Source organism: Schistocerca serialis, chromosome 5 (genome assembly GCF_023864345.2).
Source record: "Schistocerca serialis cubense isolate TAMUIC-IGC-003099 chromosome 5, iqSchSeri2.2, whole genome shotgun sequence".
In the NCBI taxonomy this organism is placed as follows: domain Eukaryota; kingdom Metazoa; phylum Arthropoda; class Insecta; order Orthoptera; family Acrididae; genus Schistocerca; species Schistocerca serialis.
Genome location: NC_064642.1, coordinates 229,663,890 through 229,686,975, shown reverse-complemented (window position 1 = coordinate 229,686,975; position 23,086 = coordinate 229,663,890). Strand labels below are relative to the sequence as shown.

The 23,086-nt window shown below is 43.7% G+C and overlaps 1 protein-coding gene across 1 annotated transcript in view; it reads right to left on the bottom strand.

The window, feature by feature from the left end:
- LOC126482390 (probable cytochrome P450 301a1, mitochondrial) overlaps window positions 1-23,086 on the bottom strand; it is a 230,564-nt gene that overhangs the window by 29,310 nt on the left and 178,168 nt on the right. Inside the window, exon 11 of the mRNA XM_050106497.1 lies at window positions 6,565-6,780. Coding sequence (XP_049962454.1) covers window positions 6,565-6,780 — 216 coding nt within the window. The remainder of the gene's footprint in view (window positions 1-6,564; window positions 6,781-23,086) is intronic.

Below are 23,086 nucleotides of genomic sequence, written 5' to 3'. Positions count from 1 at the left end.
CTTGCCACCCAACGTGCTCTAGAAGGTGTAAGTCAACTACCCTGGCCAGCAAGATCTCCGGATCTGTCCCCCATTGAGCATGTTTGGGACTGGATGAAGCGTCGTTTCACGCGGTCTGCACGTCCAGCACGAACGCTGGTCCAACTGAGGCGCCAGGTGGAAATGGCATGGCAAGCCGTTCCACAGGACTACATCCAGCATCTCTACGATCGTCTCCATGGGAGAATAGCAGCCTGCATTGCTGCGAAAGGTGGATATACACTGTACTAGTGCCGACATTGTGCATGCTCTGTTGCCTGTGTCTATGTGCCTGTGGTTCTGTCAGTGTGATCATGTGATGTATCAGACCCCAGGAATGTGTCAATAAAGTTTCCCCTTCCTGGGACAATGAATTCACGGTGTTCTTATTTCAATTTCCAGGAGTGTATATAATCGTCTCCCCGTTAGGCACTCGTAGAATGTCACAAAATCGGTTGCTCTGTCTTGGTCGGTGGCTGCTGACTGACTGACTAGTGCCAACGGGCGATAACCACATCAAAACTAGAGTAGATGATAGTAGTTTCGTCTGTCTAGTAGCTCCGCTTCGATCGAATACAAATTTTCTGAGACGGAGCAAATTTGACTCAAAACGTTTCGGATTGGCTCATGTGTAATCACGGTCTGATTAATCTCAATGTAAGTGTGAGTGCCCTGAATGTACCTCGGCACAGTTGGAAAAGCAGGACATTCAAAGACTCTATGACATGTGAAAGCTTAACTGTACCATATGCATTCTTGAAAATCTAGTGAAGTCGCAGACACGAATGTCAGATCTCATTAGCTGTACTACGCATCTAATTTTGACCAAAAGCGAACTGCACTGATCTCGTAGCCACATAGAATATTATGGGTACTCTTCTGAGTTGAATGTTGAATGCCCGTGTGGAAAACTTGAAAGCAGCATTAAACGAAGCTAAGAGTCTGTAGATTTTAATTGATGTTCGTTGCTGAGTCATAGGAATGAGTACTGCCATCCACTACTTAAATACTGCTGCTAGATTAACGCCAGACAAGAGTTCATTATACAGGTTGGTCACAAACAGTCTGAGAACATTGTGGTGGTATTTCAGAGTAGCTTATACCGAGAAAGATTTGTGAAGACAAAAATTTGATATGTTGTGACGTTTCCGAGTTAATTAGCATCGAGGTTAGCCAATCAGGCCTTTGCGCGCGCTGACTTAAGGGGCCTGCCAGATACAATTACTGTGAGTTGTTCTCACAGCGTAGATGATAACACACGAGGCTGCTCAGTCTTTTGATTGATTTCGATTCTTACTACGGTCTCATGCACAATTTTTGTATCGTTCTCTCGATCGGTTTTAGGAAAACCAAACGAAGAACACGTTTGGCGACACCGTTTCTGGTGTGTCGCTTGGATTTGCGCGTCAAACACCTAACTGGTTAATGTCTATGCTAATTAACTCGGAAACGATGCAAGGTATCGAATTTTTTTTCTTAGCAATTATTCTTCAGCACAACCTTCCCTGAAACACCCTTACAAGCTTCTCAGGCTTCTAATCACCCTGTACACTTTGGTGAGCTGTGTGCCTAAGACGAGTGTGCTACGCAGGCACCGTGCCCTTACACCTCCACTTCTGGCAGTATCCCCATAGAATGGCTCCTGCACGGAAGCAGAACTTTTCTTCAAATATTGTTTGTTTATCTTGGTCAATTACGAAGATCAGACCCTCTCTTACATCTAACCAGGCGTTCTAAGTATTTTACATTACATTTATTACGAGAAGGGTGTTGTAGGTTACATCTAACAAGGCCGTATTTTGAATCTATAGATCCTTAGGCTGATCATGTGATGAGGGTCATACTAGGGGAAATGTTGTCATAGTTAACTCCAAATCAGCGTTTTAAAGCAGTTTGCACATTGAAAAACTCTAAGGGAGAACTGAAGGTGTATTACTTAGTTGAATACGATGTTACTCTGTAGTTCATGATTTAGTGAATCAGATGTGGTTAAAAAACTTTTAAAATTATCAAGTTCTTCAGCAAGTTGAGATTCGCGTCCATGAAAAAAAAATAGTATTTCAATTCTCAAAACAAGATGTTATAACTACATCAAACTCCCGATGACCCGGATGCAGAAGGTTGGCGATCTTTGGAATAATAAAAAAGAAACCTGAAATATAGTTTCATGGTTATAATATTTTAACTTAAAATGCACTATTACGCAGATGACTCATATTTTACTTCCGGAAGATAACGCCAGTCGGAGTTTATCTCTTTGTCGCACATCCCTGAAATTTTTTTTCCGTTGTGTCCGATTTTATCTTCAGATATATGCGAGGTGTCCATCCTTGAGGCATATTCGTCGCCAATTACCTCTGTCCATTTGTCTGCCCTAGAAACTAAAAATCGATAATTTCCAACGCGCAAGTAATGCACTAGGGTTTCGAATGTGAGGTCTAATATGTTTCGTATGAACAGTAAATAGTAGTTTCCGGTTTCCTGTGCGGATTTGCGTTAACCTGTATAACAGGAGCTTGCTGTACATGCAAACATATCTGACAGGCAAGTGCAAGATTCAAATGGCTGTGAGCGCTATGGGACTTAACTTCTAAGGTCATCAGTCCCCTACAACTTAGAACTACTTAAACCTAACTAACCTAAGGACATCACACACATCCATGCCCGAAGCAGGATTCTAACCTGCGACCGTAGAGGTCGCGCGGTTCCAGACTGTAGCGCCTAGAACCGCTCGGCTACCCCGGCCGGCGGCAAATGCAAGACAATAAAATAAATGACGAACCAGGAAACGGTCGTAAATAGTTTTATTGGTCAAAAATCACGACCGGTTTCGGCCGATTGTAGGCCCATCTTCAGGTGAACAAAAACCGTCAAGCGCATGGTAGCAATAGACTGAACACAAGGCTTCGGGCAAGTGAAAGCCGCATGTGAAGCCGAGATACTATTCTCGGGCTTATAATCGCCCAACAACAGTAGTGATTTTCAACCAGTAAAACTCTTTACAACTGGAGCAGTTAATTACCAGGCTCTGTCATGTTGATCAGTTACGGATGCCCTTTTAACCAAATCTTATGTACATATTATCTAATCGTTTTGCGCCTACGGCTGGTCCCGGCGGAGGTTCGAGTCGTCCCTCGGGCATGGGTGTGTGTGTTTGTCCTTAGGATAATTTAGGTTAAGCAGTGTGTAAACTTAGGGATTGATGACCTTAGCAGTTCAGTCCCATAAGATTTCACACACATTACAACATTTTTTTGCACCTAATCTGCGAACTAATGAAACTTGTTTTAATAGACGATCCAGTCACATTAATTTGACCACCACCTTCGTCGAAGTCAGTGTCCGACACTCATTCTCAGACGGCAGATGGCAACACTTGCAGTGAAGGGTACATAAAGCGTGTCGGGGGGACGTAGAGAATAGTGCTGTCGTAATACGGAAACAGAAGAATTTATCTGACGTTCAAAATGGCAAGGGTGGAAACATTTTTGAAATGGCTGAGTTTGTAGACTGTTCGCTTGATGCGGTGGTTAAAGTGTACTATGGATGACAAAATGGCGCTATTTAAAAGTGGCGCCGAAGCAACTGTGATGCGCCACAGCTCGTAGTTGACAAGGGTGAACGACGACTGCAATCTGTACGGGCGAAAAGACATTCAAATGTTGAGCAACTGTCATGGAGCCCGAGTCCCTGTCGTTTCACGCTCACTAAACGAAGTTATGGCGGAACTCGCTGCTCTTCTTTTGGACTGAATCGTTTGTAGAAAGGACCCACTTCGCCGCGCGACGACGAGCCTTTCAACGTATTTGTGGTCAATCCGTAAGTAGGCTGTTTAGGTTTTTATGTTGGTAACGCCACGTAGTGCTCTGTATGAAAATCGCTGAGTGTGCTGTGTGAAGTCTGTGGCTGCTTGGCATTGTTGGAATATTCGCTATTGTAGTGTTGGGCAGTTGGATGTGAACAGCGCGTGGCGTTGGGCTGTTGGAGGTGAGCCGCCAGCAGTGGTGGATGTGGAGAGAGAAATGCCAAAGTTTTGAAAGGTTACTGTAATCGGACGATCTGGCCGTGTGTCCGCCAGAAAAAGGAAGTTTGTAACGATGGATGTCATGAATTGACACACACACACACACACACACACACATATATATATATATATATATATATATATATATATATATATATATATGACTTTTGCTCATTATTAAGGTAAATATATTGTTAGTTCTCTATCAAAATCTTTCATTTTCTACCTTTCCCTATAAGTAGTTAGTGTCTTCAGTAGTTTGAATCTTTTATTTAGCTGGCAGTATTGGCGCTCGCTGTATTGCAGTAGTTCGAGTAACGAAGGTTTTTGTGAGGTAAGTGATTCATGAAAGGTATAGGTTATTGTTAGTCAGGACCATTCTTTTGTAGGGATTATTGAAAGTCAGACTGCGTTGCTTTAAAAATATTGTGTGTCAGTTTAGTGATGATCAGAATAAGTAAAGAGAGAAATGTCTGAGTACGTTCAGTTTTACTCAGCTGTTTGAAAATCAAATAACGTTAGAGGTTTCCTAACACAGTCATTCATAATTTTTCAAAGGAGACGTTTCAATTTGTTTTTGCTGAAGGTCAACTGCCAATCCATACACCAAGCGTCGATCCTCTACTGGTCTTTCTGGACTTCAAAGCAATTTTCTAGCGTTGTGATTTCTCTAGAAATAACAGTGTCATCGTGAACAGCCTCCTGAAGCTCCCGAGACTATTTAGTAGGTAATTTGCACATGGGGAGTGTTCGCAATTAAAAAGTCTGTTAAATAATATTTTGAGAGGAAGGACTAAAAAGATAAACCACTTAATTTAATAGATCAAGCTTTATGTATGTCTGATAAGGCTTAAAAGGACCGTTTTGCTTTATTATGTCCACTCATTGAAAGCAATTATTGCCTCACTACTTGTATGAAACATCCAGTAAAATATTTGACATACGATTTGTTATTAATACCGTATTATAAGATATACAAATCTTTTTCCCACTATATTAACTTACAGGCCTTCAAAGTACTCGGTTTTCGTAGTAGCTGCGCTTTTAAAGCCTATAATAGTTTTACAATTGTCACTATTGCATGTTGTTATTTGTTGGATCGTGTCTACAGGTGCCTTCCCACCCACCTTTTTCCCGGCCGGAGTGGCCGAGCGGTTCTAGGCGCTACAGTCTGGAACCGCGCGACCGCTACGGTCGCAGGTTCGAATCCTGCCTCGGGCATGGATGAGTGTAATGTCCTTAGGTTAGTTAGGTTTGAGTAGTTCTAAGTTCTAGGGGGCTGATGACCTCCGCTGTTAAGTCCCATAGCGCTCAGAGCCATTTGAACCAACCCCTTTTTCTGCAGAATAATATCTGGACAGGAAGCACAATGTTAGCTGATTGCTTCTCGCAACTTAGTCCTTTAGCTTTTTCAAACTTCAGTCAGCACATGATACCAATTGAGAGGTTCTCCTTGTGTGTTCCCTTTCCTGTTAGTTATGGAGTTTTCCAAAGTTTTTGTGCTAAGAAAGTTCTGTGAAATTAGGTTTATTCCTCTTCGCTGAGTTTATCATACTGATTGAATTGTCAAGCAAGTAAAGGTGGTGTTCTTTTTTTTTTTTGCTAGCCTGCTTCGATTTTACCAAGGCAAGCCGCAAGAGGCAAGAACGAGTGCCTAGAGTCTTGGAACTTCAGGTCTTCAGATTTTATTTTCAGTCAGGAATTGGAGTTCAGAACACTTCTGTAAATTCATACAAAAACCCCGGAGTAACACTTTATAGGAACGTTAAATGGATCTATAATATAGGCTAAGCTGTGAGTAAATTAGGTAGGACACTTAGATTTGTTGGCAGAACACTACGGAAATACAACCACTTTACAAGGGAGTTTGCTTACAAATCACTCGTGCCACTCATCCTACAACATTTTTCAAGTGTTTGGGACCTGTACTGTACCAAATACGACTAGCCGGGGGTATTAAGCATATACAGGGAAAGACAAGGCGGATTGTCACAGGTTTGTTTGACGCGTGGGAGAGTGTCACAGATATCTTGAAAGAACTAAAATAGCAGTTTCTTGAAGACAAACGTAGAGTATTCCGAGCATCGCTACTTACGAAATTTCAAGAATCGGTTTTAAACGGTAACTCTAGGAATATTCTATAATCTCTAATCGCTCCAAGAGGAATCGTGAGTACAAGATTAGATTAAGTGCAGCAAACACAGAGCTATTTGAATAATCATTCTTCCCGTGCTCCATACATGAATGGAACGGAATAAACCACATAACTGTTACAATGGGACGTACCCTGTGGTATGTTGAGCATGGAATGTAGATGTAGATCTGCTGGATGAAACTTTAACTACGGACTTGGTTTGACACTTCACTGAAACACTCTGTTTTTATGATACAACGGTAGAGTCTATTGAAAAATAGCCACATATGGACTTTTTTCATGTTCCACCGGAGGCTTGTGACAATCTTAACAGTGAACGTAGTCCACCCCAGACAGTGCCAGCTGCTACGCTGCGACAGATACGTACCCTGGCCACCAGCGTGTAGACCTCCAGCTCTGCGAAGCGCCTGCCGATGCACATCCGGGGGCCGAAGCCGAAGGGCATCGAGGCGAATGGGTGCGCGTCCTGCGCCTCCGACCGGCCGTCCGGGCCCTTCAGCCAGCGCTCGGGGCGGAACTGGTCCGCCTGAGGGAAGTACTGCTCCGACAGCGACAACCGTGCGTGGCCCATCATCAGGTCCACCTGCCGGCATACACGCACAGCTCAGTACGATCTCAGAGGCGCTGCCTTATCGCGGTACTCATTATCGGACCATTCTCCAGGATGGCAGGCATTGCCTTTGCGCAAATCGTCTCCTTTCAGAGTATGCTGATGAAATAATAGAAATACACTACTGGCCATTAAAATTGCTACACCAAGATGAAATGCAGATTGTAAACGGGTATTCATTCGACAAATATATTATACTAGAACTGACATGTGATTATATTTTCACGCGATTTCGGTGCATATATCCTGAGAAACCAGTAACCAGCACAACCACCTCTGGCCGTAATAACGGCCTTTATACGCCTGGGCATTGAGTCAAATAGAGCTTGGATAGCGTGTACAGGTATAGCTGCTCATGTAGCTTCAACACGATACCACAGTTCATCAAGAGTAGTGACTGGAGTATTGTGACGAGCCAGTTGCTTGGCCACCATTGACCATTGGTGACAAATCTGGAGAATGTGCTGGCCAGGGCAGCAGTCGCACATTTTGTGTATCCAGAAAGACCCGTACACGACATGCAACATTTGGTCGTGCGTTGTCCTGCTGAAATGTTGGGTTTCGCAGGGATCGAATGAAGGGTAGAGCCACGGGTCGAAACACATCTGAAATGTAACGTCCACTGTTCAAAGTGCCGTCAATGCGTACAAGAGGTGACCGAGACGTGTAACCAATGTCATCCCATACCATCACGCCAGGTGATACGCCAGTATGGCGATGACGAATACTCGCTTCCAATGTGCGTTCACCGCGATGTCGCCAAACACGGATGCAACCATCATGATGCTGTAAACAGAACCTGAATTCATCCGAAAAAATGACGTTTTGCTATTCGTGCACCCAGGATCGTCGTTGAGTACACCATCGCAGGCGCTCCTGCCTATGATGCAGCGTCAAGGGTAACAGCAGCCATGGCCTCCGAGCTGATAGTCCATGCTGTTGCAAACGTCGTCGAACTGTTCGTGCAGATGGTTGTTGTCTTGCAATCGTCCCCATCTGTTGACTCAGGGATCGAGGCGTGACTGCACGATCCGTTACACCCATGCGGATAACATGCCTGTCATCTCGACTGCTATTGATACGAGGCCGTTGGGATCGAGCATGGCGTTCCGTATAACCCTCTTGAACCCACCGATTCCATATTCTGCTAACAGTCATTGGATCTCGACCAACGCGAGCAGTAATATCGCGATACGATAAACCGCAATCGCGATAGGCTACAATCCGACCGTTATCAAAGTCGGAAACGTGATGGTACGCATTTGTCATCCTTACACGAGGTATCACAATAACGTTTCACCAGGCAACACCGGTCAACTGCTGTTTGTGTATGAGAAATCGGTTGGAAACTTTCCTCATGTCAGCACGTTGTAGGTGTTGCCACCGGCGCCATCCTTGTGTGAATGCTCTGAAAAGCTAATCATTTGCATATCACAGCATCTTCTTCCTGTCGGTTAAATTTCGCGTCTGTAGCACGTCATCTTCGTGTTGTAGCAATTTTAATGGCCAGTAGTGTAAATATTGACGCAAAATGCAAAATTGTAAACTTAGGCGGCCAATGGGGAAACGTGTAACGCTGAAGCGCCGTTTCACCGTTTTTCTGGCAGGGAAAGGGACATATGAAGACCAGGACATAAAGTCTTCACGAATTTCATTCCGTTTATTCAGATGGATAGTCGCTATGCCTCACAGACTGGCGCGTGAACAATATACGCAAATGTCAGCATTTAAGCTTAAAGAAGCCGGTTGGAGTAATCGGCGAATCACTCGACATTTGAATACGAACGATGCCACGATCCGACGCTGTTCGCAGAAATGAGTGAACCATGACCGAACACAGCGCTAAGAAGAACGAGGTCGATCTACAGCGACGACAAAACTTAAAGACTGATCAATCGTCAGAGAGACACTCAGAGTCCTGGGTTCATGATCAGCATCGATCCGGAGTGCAACTGGTACTTCAGTGACCACAGCGGCTCCTAGAAAGAGGGCTGAGCCCACGGCACCCCTTGCGGGAACCACCATTTACCTCTGTACACCATCAAACCCCTTTGCAGTGTTCTCGACCACGTTCAACCTGGAATCTCATTGGCTGGAGCAGAATTGTTTCAGAGATGAATCCCACTTCGAAATGAGCCCCGATAACCAGCGAAACCGTTTCTGGAGACGCCCCGGACAGCAGTGGAATACGAATATGACTGTCACCCGCCATACAATCCAAGGAGTGAGGATCTAGAGAGCCAATTCATTTCCCACTACGACCATTTAGTTTTCATCCGCAGCATGCCCCTACAACTAGCTCGGGAGTCTGACAATATAACGCGCCAATTGTACAATATTTGGCACGATATCCCTCGGCAGTACATCCAACAATTCTATAAATCAGTGTCAAGACGAAGACTGCTTGCGTAAGGGCCAAAAGTAGAACAATGTCTTATTAAACTAATGAACTTGTAAAGCTCTTTTTTGAATAAATCATCGAATTTTTCTGAAACTGTAATCATTTGTTTATCTGTAAATTACATCAGGTCTATCGATTTCCGTCGTATTTCAGTAATTCCGTCGTAGTGTGTATTTTTTTAAATTTTGTCTTAGACTGTACCTTGAAGAAGGCGATCAAAAAAATGGTTCAAATGGCTCTGAGCACTATGGGATTTAACTTCTGAGGTCATCAGTCCCCTAGAACTTAGAACTACTAAAACCTCACTAACCTAAGGACATCACAGACATCCATGCCCGAGGCAGGATTCGAACCGGTGACCGTAGCGGCCGCGCGGTTCCCGACTGTAGCGCCTAGAACCTCTCGGCCACAACGGCCGGCGAAGGCGATCCAATGGCAAATAACCAGCACGGTTTACGGCAAAATATTTCCTGTGTAATGTCTTTATTCACACAAATTAATGAGTGCTACCGAAAGGAGATCTCAAGTTGATCTCATAAGTTTAGATTTCCAAATAAAGTTTGACACACTTCCTTTCTAGCAGCCTGTAATCAAATTGCTGGCCTGTGTAATATTGTCCGGTGTCGCGAACAGAGAAGTGAATTCCTGTTAGAGAGGCCGCACACCGTTAGTTCTGACTGACGGGAGGTCGTCTAGCGATAATCGATATTTGGGGTTCTCCAGTGGAGCATTACCGACCATCTGCTGTTAATAGTCTTACATAAATGGTTTAGGAGAAATTGTCTGCAGTCCTCTTACTTTGTCTGCAGATGATACCTGTGTTTATCATCTTGAAAAGTCATCAGACGGTCAAAACGAACTGCAAAAGTGATTTAGAAAAGATAGCTGCATGGTGCAAAAAGTAGCTATTGCTCCTAATCAATAAAATAAAGTTGACTGTTTCAACATGAGTAACATACTAAAATAATTCCGCTAAATTTCAGTAACACGATACATTATACAGTTTTAAAGGTCGTAGATTCAAATAAATATCTAGGGATTACCATTACGAACAACATACTTCGTTTCCATCACATAAAAGACGATGTGGGGTAGGCGTTTTATTGGCAGATCACTTACAAGATGCACCAAATACTTTAAGTACATTGCCTACATTACACTTGTTCGTCCTCTGCCAGAATGTAGCTGTGCGATATAGGATACTTACGAGATAGGATTAACGGAGAACATAGGAAACGTTCAATGAAGGACAGCACGTTTTGTATTATTGTGAAATAGGGCAGAGAGTTGCGACGGTCGGCGGAATGGGAATGGGTATGCAAATGCTTAAACCCCGGAGGAGCCCACAACTGCGACGGTCGGCGGAATGGGAATGGGGCTGGCTCTCGTTGTCTAGCTCGGGGATGATCTCCTATCCTTCCTGTCGCCAGTCACGTGTGCTTAACACCTGTTATCGTGCATAAATAAAATACTCTCGATGCTGCTGACGGACAAGTACAAATGTTAACTAGGGTGCACTCTAAGAGGCTGAAGTGGAATGACGAATCGAAGGTGTGTGTTAAGTTCCTTGAAATGCACAAGCTTTTACTCTTAACTAAATAAAGTTCACTGGTGGTATCTTCCAAACAGTTAGGTCCCGGTTTACTTATTGGTTTGACCCCTAAAAGCCATGATGAACACGCTACAAATTTTAATTGAAGTTCTTGAATGCTGAACAACATCGACTGACATTTAGCAAATTGATCAGTTCCATAAAACACGGCCTAATCCCGAGGGTTTAAAGTTCACTTGACATTAGTGCGAATTCGTTAGTGTCGGATGACAAAAAATATTCGTCCAGACTGGTTTAAGCACAGTTGAAGTGCAGTGGCACTGCTTCAGAATCAGTCACCTAAATGTGGTAAAATAATAGTCCAATCTGACCATATCAGAAATTAAGTCCCGTTTACACCCCAAAACGTAGTTTAGAATCATCAAAAATAAAGTCTCCCACATCAGCGTTTCGGCGGCTAAGTGTGACGACACTCGAATGGAAACAGAGTCCCACAGCTACGATTCTTGCAGCAAAGTGCCGTTTGCTTACAAAAACGGTCACCAAATACACAGCCGGCCGGTGTGGCCGAGCGGTTGTAAGCGCTTCAGTCTGGAACCGCGCGACCGCAACGGTCGCTGGATCCAATCCTGCCTCGGGCGTGGATGTGTGTAATGTACTTACCATAGTTAGGTTTAAGTAGTTCTAAGTTCTAGGGGACTAATGACCTCAGATGTTAAGTCCCATAGTGCGTAGAGCCATTTCAACCAAATACATAACGCGCGAAAGACACAAGTCACTACTGTGTTCCTCACTGAAAATATCTCAAGTCCTAATCATATTCCGTTTGCACTCACACGTGAAATTCGGCTAAGTTCAACACTTCTGGAACCGCAAAACTGTCACCAAAGTGTCGCGTCGAGCAACACGGGTCCGGCGTCAGCAAAGGCGCGCCGAACTCGGACCTGGAGCTTTTTTTTTTTTTTTCTTTATTATAATTTTAATCACCTCATACAAGGCGGGCTATCAGCAGCATGTTACGCTGCTCTTCAGCCTTGAGTGGTACAATAATATGACATATAGGTGGCACAGACAATACAATAAAAACGGCAGGCAAAAATGTAGATACAAAAAACAATAAACATGAAGCTGTTCACGCTGGACGAGAAAAAGCACTAACACTTGTTGACACGGCGTGCATAACACGGATGACTGCGACGGCACACATGAACAGTGGTGGCGTGACGGCGAAAGAACACTAAACACAAAACGAAGGCACACACACGAGACACTGATGGCGATGAATTCCGGCGCGCGAAAGTCCACCGAGTGTGTACGAGACCTGCCAAGAGAGGAGGAGGGTGGGTGGGAGAGGGAGAGGGGAGAGCAGAGATGCCACGGGCAGGGGAGATAAGGGGAAGGGAGGAAGGGGGAGGGGAAGCCCGGGGGAAGGGGTGGAGGAAGGGGGATGGGGGGAAAAGGAAAGGGAGGGAGGGTGCCTAAAGGAAAGGACGCAGGAAGTGGGGGGGGGGGAGGATCAAAGATGATACAAGGGGTAGATGGAGGGGTGGAGGACATCATCAGGAAGCCACCTTGGGAGAGGGTAAGGAGGGTGGAGAGATGAGACCGGGTGGGACGTGGGAACACAGGCGCGGCAGCAGGCGGGGGTGGGATAGGATGGGCGACACAAGTGGGTGAGGAGGATCGAGTTTGCGGAAGTTGTACAGGATCCGTATCCTTTCAAGGAAAAGGAGGAGGTGAGGGAATGGAATGAGATCGTATAGGATCCGCATGGGGGACGGGAGACGGATGTGATAGGTGAGGCAGAGAGCATGGCGTTCAAGGATTTGAAGGGATTTATAAAAGGTAGGGGGGGCGGAGATCCAGGCCGGATGGGCGTAACAAAGGATAGGGCGGATGAGGGATTTATAGGTGTGGAGGATGGTGGAGGGGTCCAGACCCCATGTACGGCCGGAGAGGAGCTTGAGGAGATGGAGTCGGGAACATGCCTTGGCTTGGATTGTCCGGAGATGGGGGGTCCAGGAGAGGCGACGGGCGAGGGTGACGCCAAGGTACTTAAGGGTGGGGGTGAGGGCGATAGGACGGCCATAGATGGTGAGATAGAAATCAAGGAGGCGGAAGGAAGGGGTGGTTTTCCCTACAATGATCGCCTGGGTTTTGGAGGGATTGACCTTGAGCAACCACTGGTTGCACCAAGCGGTGAACCAGTCAAGATGGGATTGGAGAAGGTGTTGGGAGCGCTGCAGGGTGGGGGCAAGGGCAAGGAAGGCGGTGTCATCGGCAAACTGGAGAAGGTGGACGGGGGGTGACGGCGGCGCTGGAGCTTTGTGTCAGTTCTGCTTAAATACTTTCGATCCGAAATGCCCCAAGCTACGTCACGTAACTGCTTTCCATTGACCACCAGTTCTTTGCATAAGTTTTTACAAAGAAGATAAATCTTAATTCTGTTTGTACCATTACATGCGCACTCAAATTTTCATCAAAACACACACATTACACAAATTTGTAGCTGCAATAGTTGGCTCAGAATTAATGTCTGAATATTTTTGCGATTGTCTTTGCAGAGTGTGAAAATAGTTTTTGTATATTTGTGCCACTAAATAACATTACACTTCTTTATGAGGCACCACTTTCCATATGAATTTGAAGCGCTCTTTCTGATGCACTAATGAGGATTTATGTATATACATAGGTTAAACAAATTTGGGCAAAACTATGCAAAAATTATTAATAAACAAGGACAACATATCATAACAATTACAAATATCACAAACTAAACATGTTGAAATGTGTGTAACGACACACGCTATCACGCACCGCCTTGCTATTTGTGTACCTGTCTTGTATTATTTATTTTAATTAATTATTAGCAGCAAATTAATAAAATTGGCGTTTTACGAATCAAATATTAACGTTGAAAATTACACAATTATGTTAGTTACTGAGTTTAGGTGAGAATTTTAAAATGAGCACTTGCTCTACTCTGTACCAGAACTGGTTCAAAAGTTTTAAATTATTTAGTAACTTGCACTTGTTGCAGGTTTGTTTATTTATTATCTTTTTATGTAAAATTCGTATAAGTCGTATCAGTGTCTCGGCTGATTCATCTCAACTCATTTTTCAGTTGCCGTACTGTAGTTTGTCGTACTAACTTACATTCACGTGTAATCAACACAAACGTGGATAAAGCGCGGTCTTAAAGCCTTGTGCAGGAATGGGATAAACCCTCGTGACGTCACGTAACCGCCAGCCGCTTGAAACTGACACGTCCACGGAGAGCGATCTGCCGCTAATCACTTGCTCGCCGCCGTCTCCCCCGCCGGCCTCAACGACCGTGCGTCCGCCCTTGTTTTTCTTCCCTTTTCTCTCCAAACAACAACAGATGACCGCGCTTTATCCATCTTTGTGTTGATTACACGTAAATGTAAATTAGTACGACAAACTACAGTACGGCAACTGGAAAATGAGTTGAGATGAATCACCCGAGACACTGATACGACTTATACGAATTTTACATAAAAAGATATTAAATAAACAAACCTGCAACAAGTGCAAGTTACTAAATAATTTAAAACTTTTGAACCAGTTCTGGTACAGAGTAGTGCGATCCGCGACAAACTTTTCTCTCCAAACAACAACAGATGACTGCCGTGTCACTGTGACACGCGAGCTGGAGTGGCAATCATAGAAGCACAGGCGGTTTTCATTGCCCCTCGCTTGGAAACACTTAGACATTCGTTTTCCCATGTGCTGATGGAATGGTACATTACTAGTATAGAAGTGTTTCAATGAGTCCTGTGCCAAAGAGGTGTTACTGAAGAACAGTCTTATACATGTAGATATTTTCCAGACCGTAAAAGATCGAATACTTAAGCCGATTGAAGATTGTGTGAGCACGGACGCTTCAGTGGCGACGTTGTTGGATAAATGTTTCACGGTTTTCATGTAGCGTCAGATTTGAATATGCGCGATTCCAACGACTTTCTCTGTCGTAACTCTCATTATTTAACAGTCACACTACACTGAAGAGAAAAAAAACTGGTAGACCTGCCTAATATCGTGTAGGGCCCAAGCGAGCACGCAGAAGTGCTGCAACACGACGTGGCATGGACTCGACTAACTCGACTAATGTTTGAAGTAGTGCTGGAGTGAGGTGACGCCATGAATCCTACAGGGCTGCCCATAGATCCGTAAGAGTACGAGGGGGTGGAGATCTCTTTTGAACAGCACGTTGCAAGGCATCCGAGATATGCTCAATAATGTTCATGCCTGGGGTGTTTGGTGGCCAGCGGACGTGTTTAAACTCAGACGAGTGTTCCTAGAGTTACTATGTAGCAATTCCGGATGTGTGGGGTGTCGCATTGTTCTTCTGGGTTTGCCCAAGTCCGTCGGAACGCACAATAGACATGAATGGATGCAGGCAATCACACAGGATGCTTACGTACGTGTCGCCTGTCAGAGTCGTATCAGGCGTCCCATATCACTCCACCTGCACACACCCCACACCATTACATCACCAGCTTCAACACTTCCATGCTGATATGCAGAGTCCATAGATCACTCCACCTACACACACCCCACACCGTTACAGAACCTCCACCAGCTTGAACCCTCCTATGCTGATATGCAGGATCCATGGATTCATGAGGTGTTCTCCATACCCGGACACGTTCATGCACTCGATACAATTTGAAACGGGACTCGTCTGACCAGGCAACATGTTTCCAGTCATAAACAGTCCAATGACGGTGTTGACGGGCCCAGGCGAGGCGTAAAGCTTTGTGTCGTGCAGTCATCAAGGGTACACCAGTGGGCTTTCGGCTCCGAAAGCCGGTATCGATGATGTTTCGTTGAATGGTTTGCACGCTGACACTTGTTGATGACCCAGCATTGAAATCCGCAGCAGTTATCGCAGGAGTGCAATTCTGTAACGTTGAACGAGTCTCTTCAGTCGTCGTTCGTTCCGTTCTTGCAGGATCTTCTTCCGGCCTCAGCGATGTCAGAGATTTGAAGTTTTACCGGGTTCTTGATATTCACGGTACACTCATGAAACGGTCGAACGGGAAAATCTTCACTTCATCGCTACCTCGGAGATGCTGTGTCCCATCGCTCGTGCGCCGACTATAACACCACGTTTAAAGTGATTTAAATCTTGATAACTTGCCATTGTAGCAGCAGTAACCGATCTAACGACTGCGCCAGACATTTGTTCTCTTAGATAGGCGTTACCGACCGCAGCGCCGTATTCTGCCTATATACACATCTCTGTATTTGAATACGCCTGCCTATACCAGTTTCTTTGGCACTTCAGTGTAGTACTCTCTGTGATACTTTCACATGATGTAGTTAGGTGAATTACGTCATAGCGACGTCAAGAACACACGTAATTTCCATATGTTACCGTAGATTATTTCATTGTATATGATGTAGGAAAGTTACGACCTATGTAGTTATCTTCGATGGTTGATATCTCAGACGACTTTTGTATAGTTTGCCGTGACCGGGAGCCAGGGACCGCTGATGAATGGCGTCACATTGCGTTCAGCGATGAATTCCAGTTTTACGCTACATCTGCATGGTTGCTCTGCAAATCGCACCTAAATGCCTGGCAGAGAGTGACCCCGGGTGACCATCGTTGGAGAGAATGACGATCACCTGGAGACAGATTTCATTCTTCCCATGTTTTGCAGCTGCAAGGCGATGTTACTTCTAGCGTCATGGTGTGAGGCACCATCGTGTTTGACTTCACAGCACAGCAGGTAGTGATTGAGAGGAGTCCGGTGCCACCACGGTACATCACGTACATCCTGCATCACAACATGTTACCTCTTACGTGACTGTATCGCGGGGCCAGTTTGCTACAAGACACATGGTACGTGTCACCATGAACTATCTGCGTGAAATTGAGATACTCCAGTGAACGGCAAGATCCCGAAATCTGTCTCCAACAGTTCACGTGTGGGACGTGCTTGGACGTCAAGTTCGTCCCATTGCCAGTATCTTGCACATCAAGCACCAGTTACTACAATTGTGAGTCAGTTGTTGTCTTCGGAGAGCATACAGCAGCGTCATGGCACCCTTCCCAATCGATTTAGTGCATGCATCCAGGCCAGGGCTGATGCAACGTCATAGTGACAAGCGGGTTCAGTCATCGTAAATTTGACTAGCTTTTTTAATTACTGTAATCATTTCACATATCCTCTTATCCGATGAAGTTTCATTTCGTTTCGTCCTCTTCTGTGGATTGCTGCAACTTTTTGTCGCGCACGGCGCGGTCTATTGTGTCCTGTCACGGTTCGCGCGGCTCCTCCCGTCGGAGGTTCGAGCCCTACCTCGGGCATTGGTGTGTGTGTTTTCTGTAGCGTAAGATAGTTTACATTAGATTAAGTAGTGTGTAAGGTTAGGGACCGAGGATCTCAGCAGTTAGGTCCCACAAGATCTTACCATAAATTTCCAATTTTTTTCACGCTTTGTAGATGTAGAATCATTCAGACCTCACTTTGTAGCGGAAATAATGTGCATACCTTTTGATCAGACACGGACAATACCAACTTCAGAAATGTTGAAATTGAAAGAAAACTAGATGTTCCATTTATTTCACGCCTAAACTTACTTGCATACTCTGCAAGCCACTGGGCGTTGTAGGCCGCAGGAGCCTTTGTGCCACTATTGTTATCTTCCTGCACTAACCCAGGGCCATGATACGAGGACTGTTCTGTAAATTTACATAGCAAGTTTTCTCTACAATAATGGAATTTATCTTCCGAAGTTTCTCACTTAATTCGCCCGAGCATGTGAATGTGCCTTATGTCTCTGCGGTCTTTTGCTTGTATAGTTCACGGGCGTCGCCGTGGATTATCAATTTCACCTTCTTTCACTTCAAACCAGTTGGAGAAGTAACCATTGCCCTGCTGTCTTAGCTCCAAGACTCCTTTTCCTCAATTGCGATGACTGGTTCAGCCTGAAGAGTTACTTAGAAAGCCAGCTACTACTGAATGCTATTGAACTTTCCTTCTTTGCGATACGTATTAAGCTGCTGCATAAATTCGTAGAATCTCTCTTTTGAAAGTTGGTAATCCTGTTGCTATGGATTTATTTATCGACTGTAATTTTTAATTTATAGTTCAACGTTGCTGTTTGAGTTTACATATTGTCAGCTTGTCATTTGTAGATAGGTAGTGGAACTGTGAACCCTAGAAACTAGAATGCCAAGTGAAGAAATCCGAACGTTTCCGACATATTCTTATGTTAGAGTTCAATAAAGGGGTGACAGCAGCGGAGGCAGACACAAACATTTACGCCGTGTACGGGGATAGGGCCATGAACAGAGTACGTCCAGAAAGACCCATGTCTTTGTACTCGAGAACTAGCAGATGTAATGAATTGCAATCATCCTACCCTCGTACGACAATTCCGTACAATGGGGAAGGTTCAAAAATCAGGTGTGTGGGTACCGCATGCCCTAAGCTAAAATCACAAAAAACAGCGGGTTGCCTTATGCGCGTCTCTGCTTGTTCATCAGCGGGGTCGTGAACAGCACCGACCAGTCCTATTCGTTACTGGTCACGAGAAATGGTCTTTGTGCTAACGTAAGGAAAATAAAGGAATTGTTGATCCCAAACAAATCAGCAACTCCACATGCAATGACCCGCACGCATTCACTAAAGACAATATTACCTGTCTGGTAAAACAGCGACGGTGTGGTGTACTACGAATTGCTTCCCCGAGGAATAATCATCACTACAGATATTTATTGTTAACAACTAAGACGTCTTGCAGCCGCAGTCCATGAACAGCAACCAAGATGACTACGTGAAGTGGTGCTAATCCACGATAACGGCCGCTCGCATTCTGCTAGACTGACTATGATCACTACACGGGAGCTGGGTAGGGAAGCCATTTCGCACTCACCTTATTCACCGGATCTTGCGCCTTCAGAGTTGCACTCTTTCCGCTCTTTATCGAACAACCTTCAGGACACTTCCTTTCTGGATGACATTGCGGTCCGAACATGGTTCGACGAGTTGTTCGCCTCAAAACCATGTGACTTCTACATTCGCGTAATTGAAAAGTTATCCTAGCGTTGGAAAACTGTTGCAAATAGTAAAGGAGAACATATTACTGATGATTAAAGTCTCAGTTATGTGTATCTGTTGTGTTTATTAAACTTATTAAGAAAACTCTACGAACTTAGGTACCAACGCAATATACTCGTATTAAACTCCCTATACATTGCATTCAACAGGTGCTTACAACTCGAGCTATACAGCATTAGCAGTTACGCAACAGCTGTCAAACAGCGACAGACACTTCCCTGAGCACCGTCTCCAAACTCCTGGGGGTTCCATGAACCGCAGCGTATCTCCTAAGCGAAACATCAGCAGCATGGAGGAATCGCTCGCAGCATCATGTGCGCAACGCACCGTCAATATGCCTGTCCGCCACCTCAGCACGCAATACACGAGCAAATAATACCAAAAATTACACGCATAGAAGGTGTGTTGGAAACATATATTGAACTAACAAGAAAATTATTTTTTTTTTCCTTCTTTTTGGACATCATTCGTCGGATTGAAAGATCAAGGTAGAACATGTAGCTTTAATCGAAACCTGTCTGTTACACCTCAGACCTCCGTTACAGTTCCGCATGGATTGCACTGACCACTCAAGAATCTATCTGCGCGTCTCTACATTCGTGTCTGCTTCCCCTCATGTTCTGTTTATAAGGTTTCTACTGTCTTGCATGCGAATTATTTGACGGATATCCCGCACTTTGTTAGATTGCGTCAAACAAAACTGTCTTCCATTCAGCTAATTTTACATTTCCGTCTCATTTTACACCATTAATTTGCTGAGCTGAATTCGACACGCTTTCATCCAGCGAATGGCAGGTGTATGAAGACGATCGTATCACAGTTATACATGGACGAAGATGTACCTTGCTGAACGTCTTTTGCAAATCTAGGAAGACAGAATCCATCTGTTAAGCTGCACCTACCATTTGCAAGATGTCGAGTGTGAATACAGCAAACTGCCAATATTTTCATCTCAGAGTTGCAGTTGCAACCTATCGTCTCAATTACATGCTGAATGTATTCCAATCTCTGTCTTCATAAACAGTTTTTAAACTCTTCAGCTCCCTCTAGTACCATGAGAGTTATTCCCTGATGTCTTAACACATCTCCTGCCATCCTGTTAATTCTTCTTGTCAGTGTCTTCTGTATATTCCTTTCCTCAAGAGTTCTGTGGAGAACTTCCTCATTCTGAACATTCTTCTGTAGCACCAAATCTCACATCTTCTTTTCCGGTTTCCCACAGTCCATGTCTCACTAACATACAACGCTGTGCTCCATATGAACGTACTTTGAAATTAATTCCTCAAATTAAGGCCTATGATTTGACAGTAGTAGATTTCTCCTGACCAGGAATGCCCATTTTGCCAGTACTAGTCAGCTTTTTATGTCCCCATTGCTCCATCCGTCACACATTATCTTGCTGCCTTGCTAGCAGAATTCCTCAGATTCGTATACTTTGTGATGACCAAAGTTTCTAGTTGTTCTAATTTCAGGTGCTTCTCATTTCTCTTGTCTTTCTTCGATTTTCTCTCGATCCATATCCTGTACTCATTAGACTGTTCATTCCATTCAACAGATCGAGTAACTTTTCTTCACTTTTACTGAGGATAACAATGTCATCAGCGAATCTTAGCACTGATATCCTTTCGCCTTGAATTTTAAATCCACTTTTGAACCTTAGTTTTATTTCCGTCATTCCTTCTTCGACGTACAGATCAAACAGTAGGGGTGAAAGGCTACATCCCTGTCTTATACCCTTTTGAATCCGTGCACTTCGTTCTTGGTCGTCTACTCTTATTACTCCCACTTGGCTCTTGTACATATCTTATATTACCCAACTCTCACTATAGCTTACTCCTATTTTTCTCAGAATTTCGACATCTTTTACCATTTTACACTGTCAAATGCTTTTTCCAGGTCGACAAGTCCTATGAATGTTGGAGTTTTCTTCAGTCTTGCTTTCATTATCAACCGCACTGCCAGAACTGCTTCTTTGGTGCCTTTGCCTTTCCTAAAGCCGAACTGATTGTCATCTAAGAGACTGTCAATTGTCTTTTCCATTCTTCTGCATATCATTCTTGTCAGCAGTACGGATGCATTACCTGTTAAGCTCAGTGTGCGATAATTCTGTTTGTTATCGGCTGTTGCTAATTTAGGAATTCTGTGGATGACGTTTTTCTGAAAATCTCATGGTACATCGCCAGTCTCATACGTTCTAGACTCCAGAATGAATAATCGCTTTGTTGCCACTGTCCCCGATGATTTTAGAAATGCCGATGGAATGTTATCCATCCCTTCTACGTTATCTGATTGTAGGCCTTGCACAGCTCTTCTAAATTCTTATTCTGATACTGAATCCCATCTCTCTTCCCTATCGACTGCCGTTTTCTTTTTCTATCTCGTCAGATCTATGAAATAAGTCCTCCCCCTCACAGAGACCCCTCAGTGTACTACTTCCATCTATTCTCCCTCACCCTTATGTTTACAAGTGGACCTCATTGATTTCATAACCTTAAAGCCCTTGATTTTAATTACGCGGAAGGTTGTTTTGATTTTTCTATATGATGAGTCAGTCCTTCCCACAATCATTTCTTTTTCGAACTCTCCATATTTTTCACGATGCTTTTCCGCCTTATCTTTCCTTCACTTCCTATTTATTTCATTCTTGAGTGACTTGTGTTTCCGTATTCCTGGATTTCCCTGATCAGTTTTGGACTTCCTTCTTTCGTCGACTGACTTGATTTGCTGTCGTGAATCCGCAGTACAACAGCATAATGAATCAGTACTTGAATGTTATTCACCAGCTGTTTTAAATGTGTGACCTATTTACTGCAACAGTTTTCGTGACTTCAGTATCTCATTATCAAGCTATGTAAGAAAAGAAAAGTCATTACGTTGGATTAACATACATACTGACAACCATTTAAATCGTATGAATCTCTTACATACTTTAAAGTTAACATGCCTTTACGCACTATCAAAAACAGAGATCTCATCAGCAAACAAGCATCGTCAAACATATAAAATACTGTGCTGAACATCTCTTGTTGACAGATAACACTCTCACGAAGTATGGTTGTTAACTAAAGGCAACTAATTTCTTCTATTACCAATGGCGTGTGGAGATCTAGTTTCGGAATGCTGTTGCTGTAACCTGGAAGTTATTAAAGAAGGTAATATCCAGTCGCTTGCTCTAATTGCAGAAAGGGCGAGGTCGCGTTTTGGAACATTTTCAGTTTTGTGAATTTTCGTAACTTGCATTTATTGACAATAACGATGCCGTTGTCTCATTACCTCGTAAATGCATGAACTAAGGGAAGGAATACATCACTCTTTACCTCTTTTCATCTTTAAATAATGAATGTAAATTTTGTTTGAAGAGTAAATTGTACGGATGTTTTAAGTTTGGCCAAAACTATTAACTTAAAGTGCTCTGTAATGCAGTCTTGTTCAAATCTTTTTAATTTCGCTGATTAAAACACAAACCTGAAGCGGAATTAGTTTTTTTTAATTATTAGACATTAAGCCTCCGCATCCCAATTTCTATTCAAGAGATTTAAGAGAGAAATATTTTGGGCTCTCATTACAGATCGCGAGGTCTGACTACTAACTGCATGTTAAGCTTGCGCAGTATCTTGTATTGCACATGACAAAGTTATTTGAAAGGATGACAAAGCAGCCTGATTTACATCAGACAACAGTTGCAAGGCATAGCTGTTCATCCTTTGTTGCAGAGGTAAGTCAACGTGATTATTAGCGCCAGAACTGAATGGTGTGTTGAGCACGTACGGAACAGTGGTTATCCATACAGGTTACTTTCACATTCTGAAGTTGTTTAGCATAATGATTGTGTAATTGTTTTTCACTGGAAATGTAAGTACTGAGATCACGTATAAAGTTTACTCAGTGATATAGTTATTGCACGTGATAGGTTAGATGTGTTTTGTACATGATTGCATGTAATGTTCGTAATAATGCACGTAGGTACTTCAAACGCAAAAGCTTCACACGCACCGAAGTAATAGTTTCATACATCAACAAGAGAGCATAAAGTTGCACTACGTACACAGTCAGATTAAAGTTTAAATATTTTGCTAAGATGTCAAACTATTAACCTTCATTCGAAGAATTCCACTTTGACACTTACAAAGCTGAAAAGTTACATCTGAGTGCCATCATAGAAAACCTACACTTTAGAAAACTTACAACAGAACCTCTGAACGTGGGTTTCCTGTATACTTGTAATCTAAT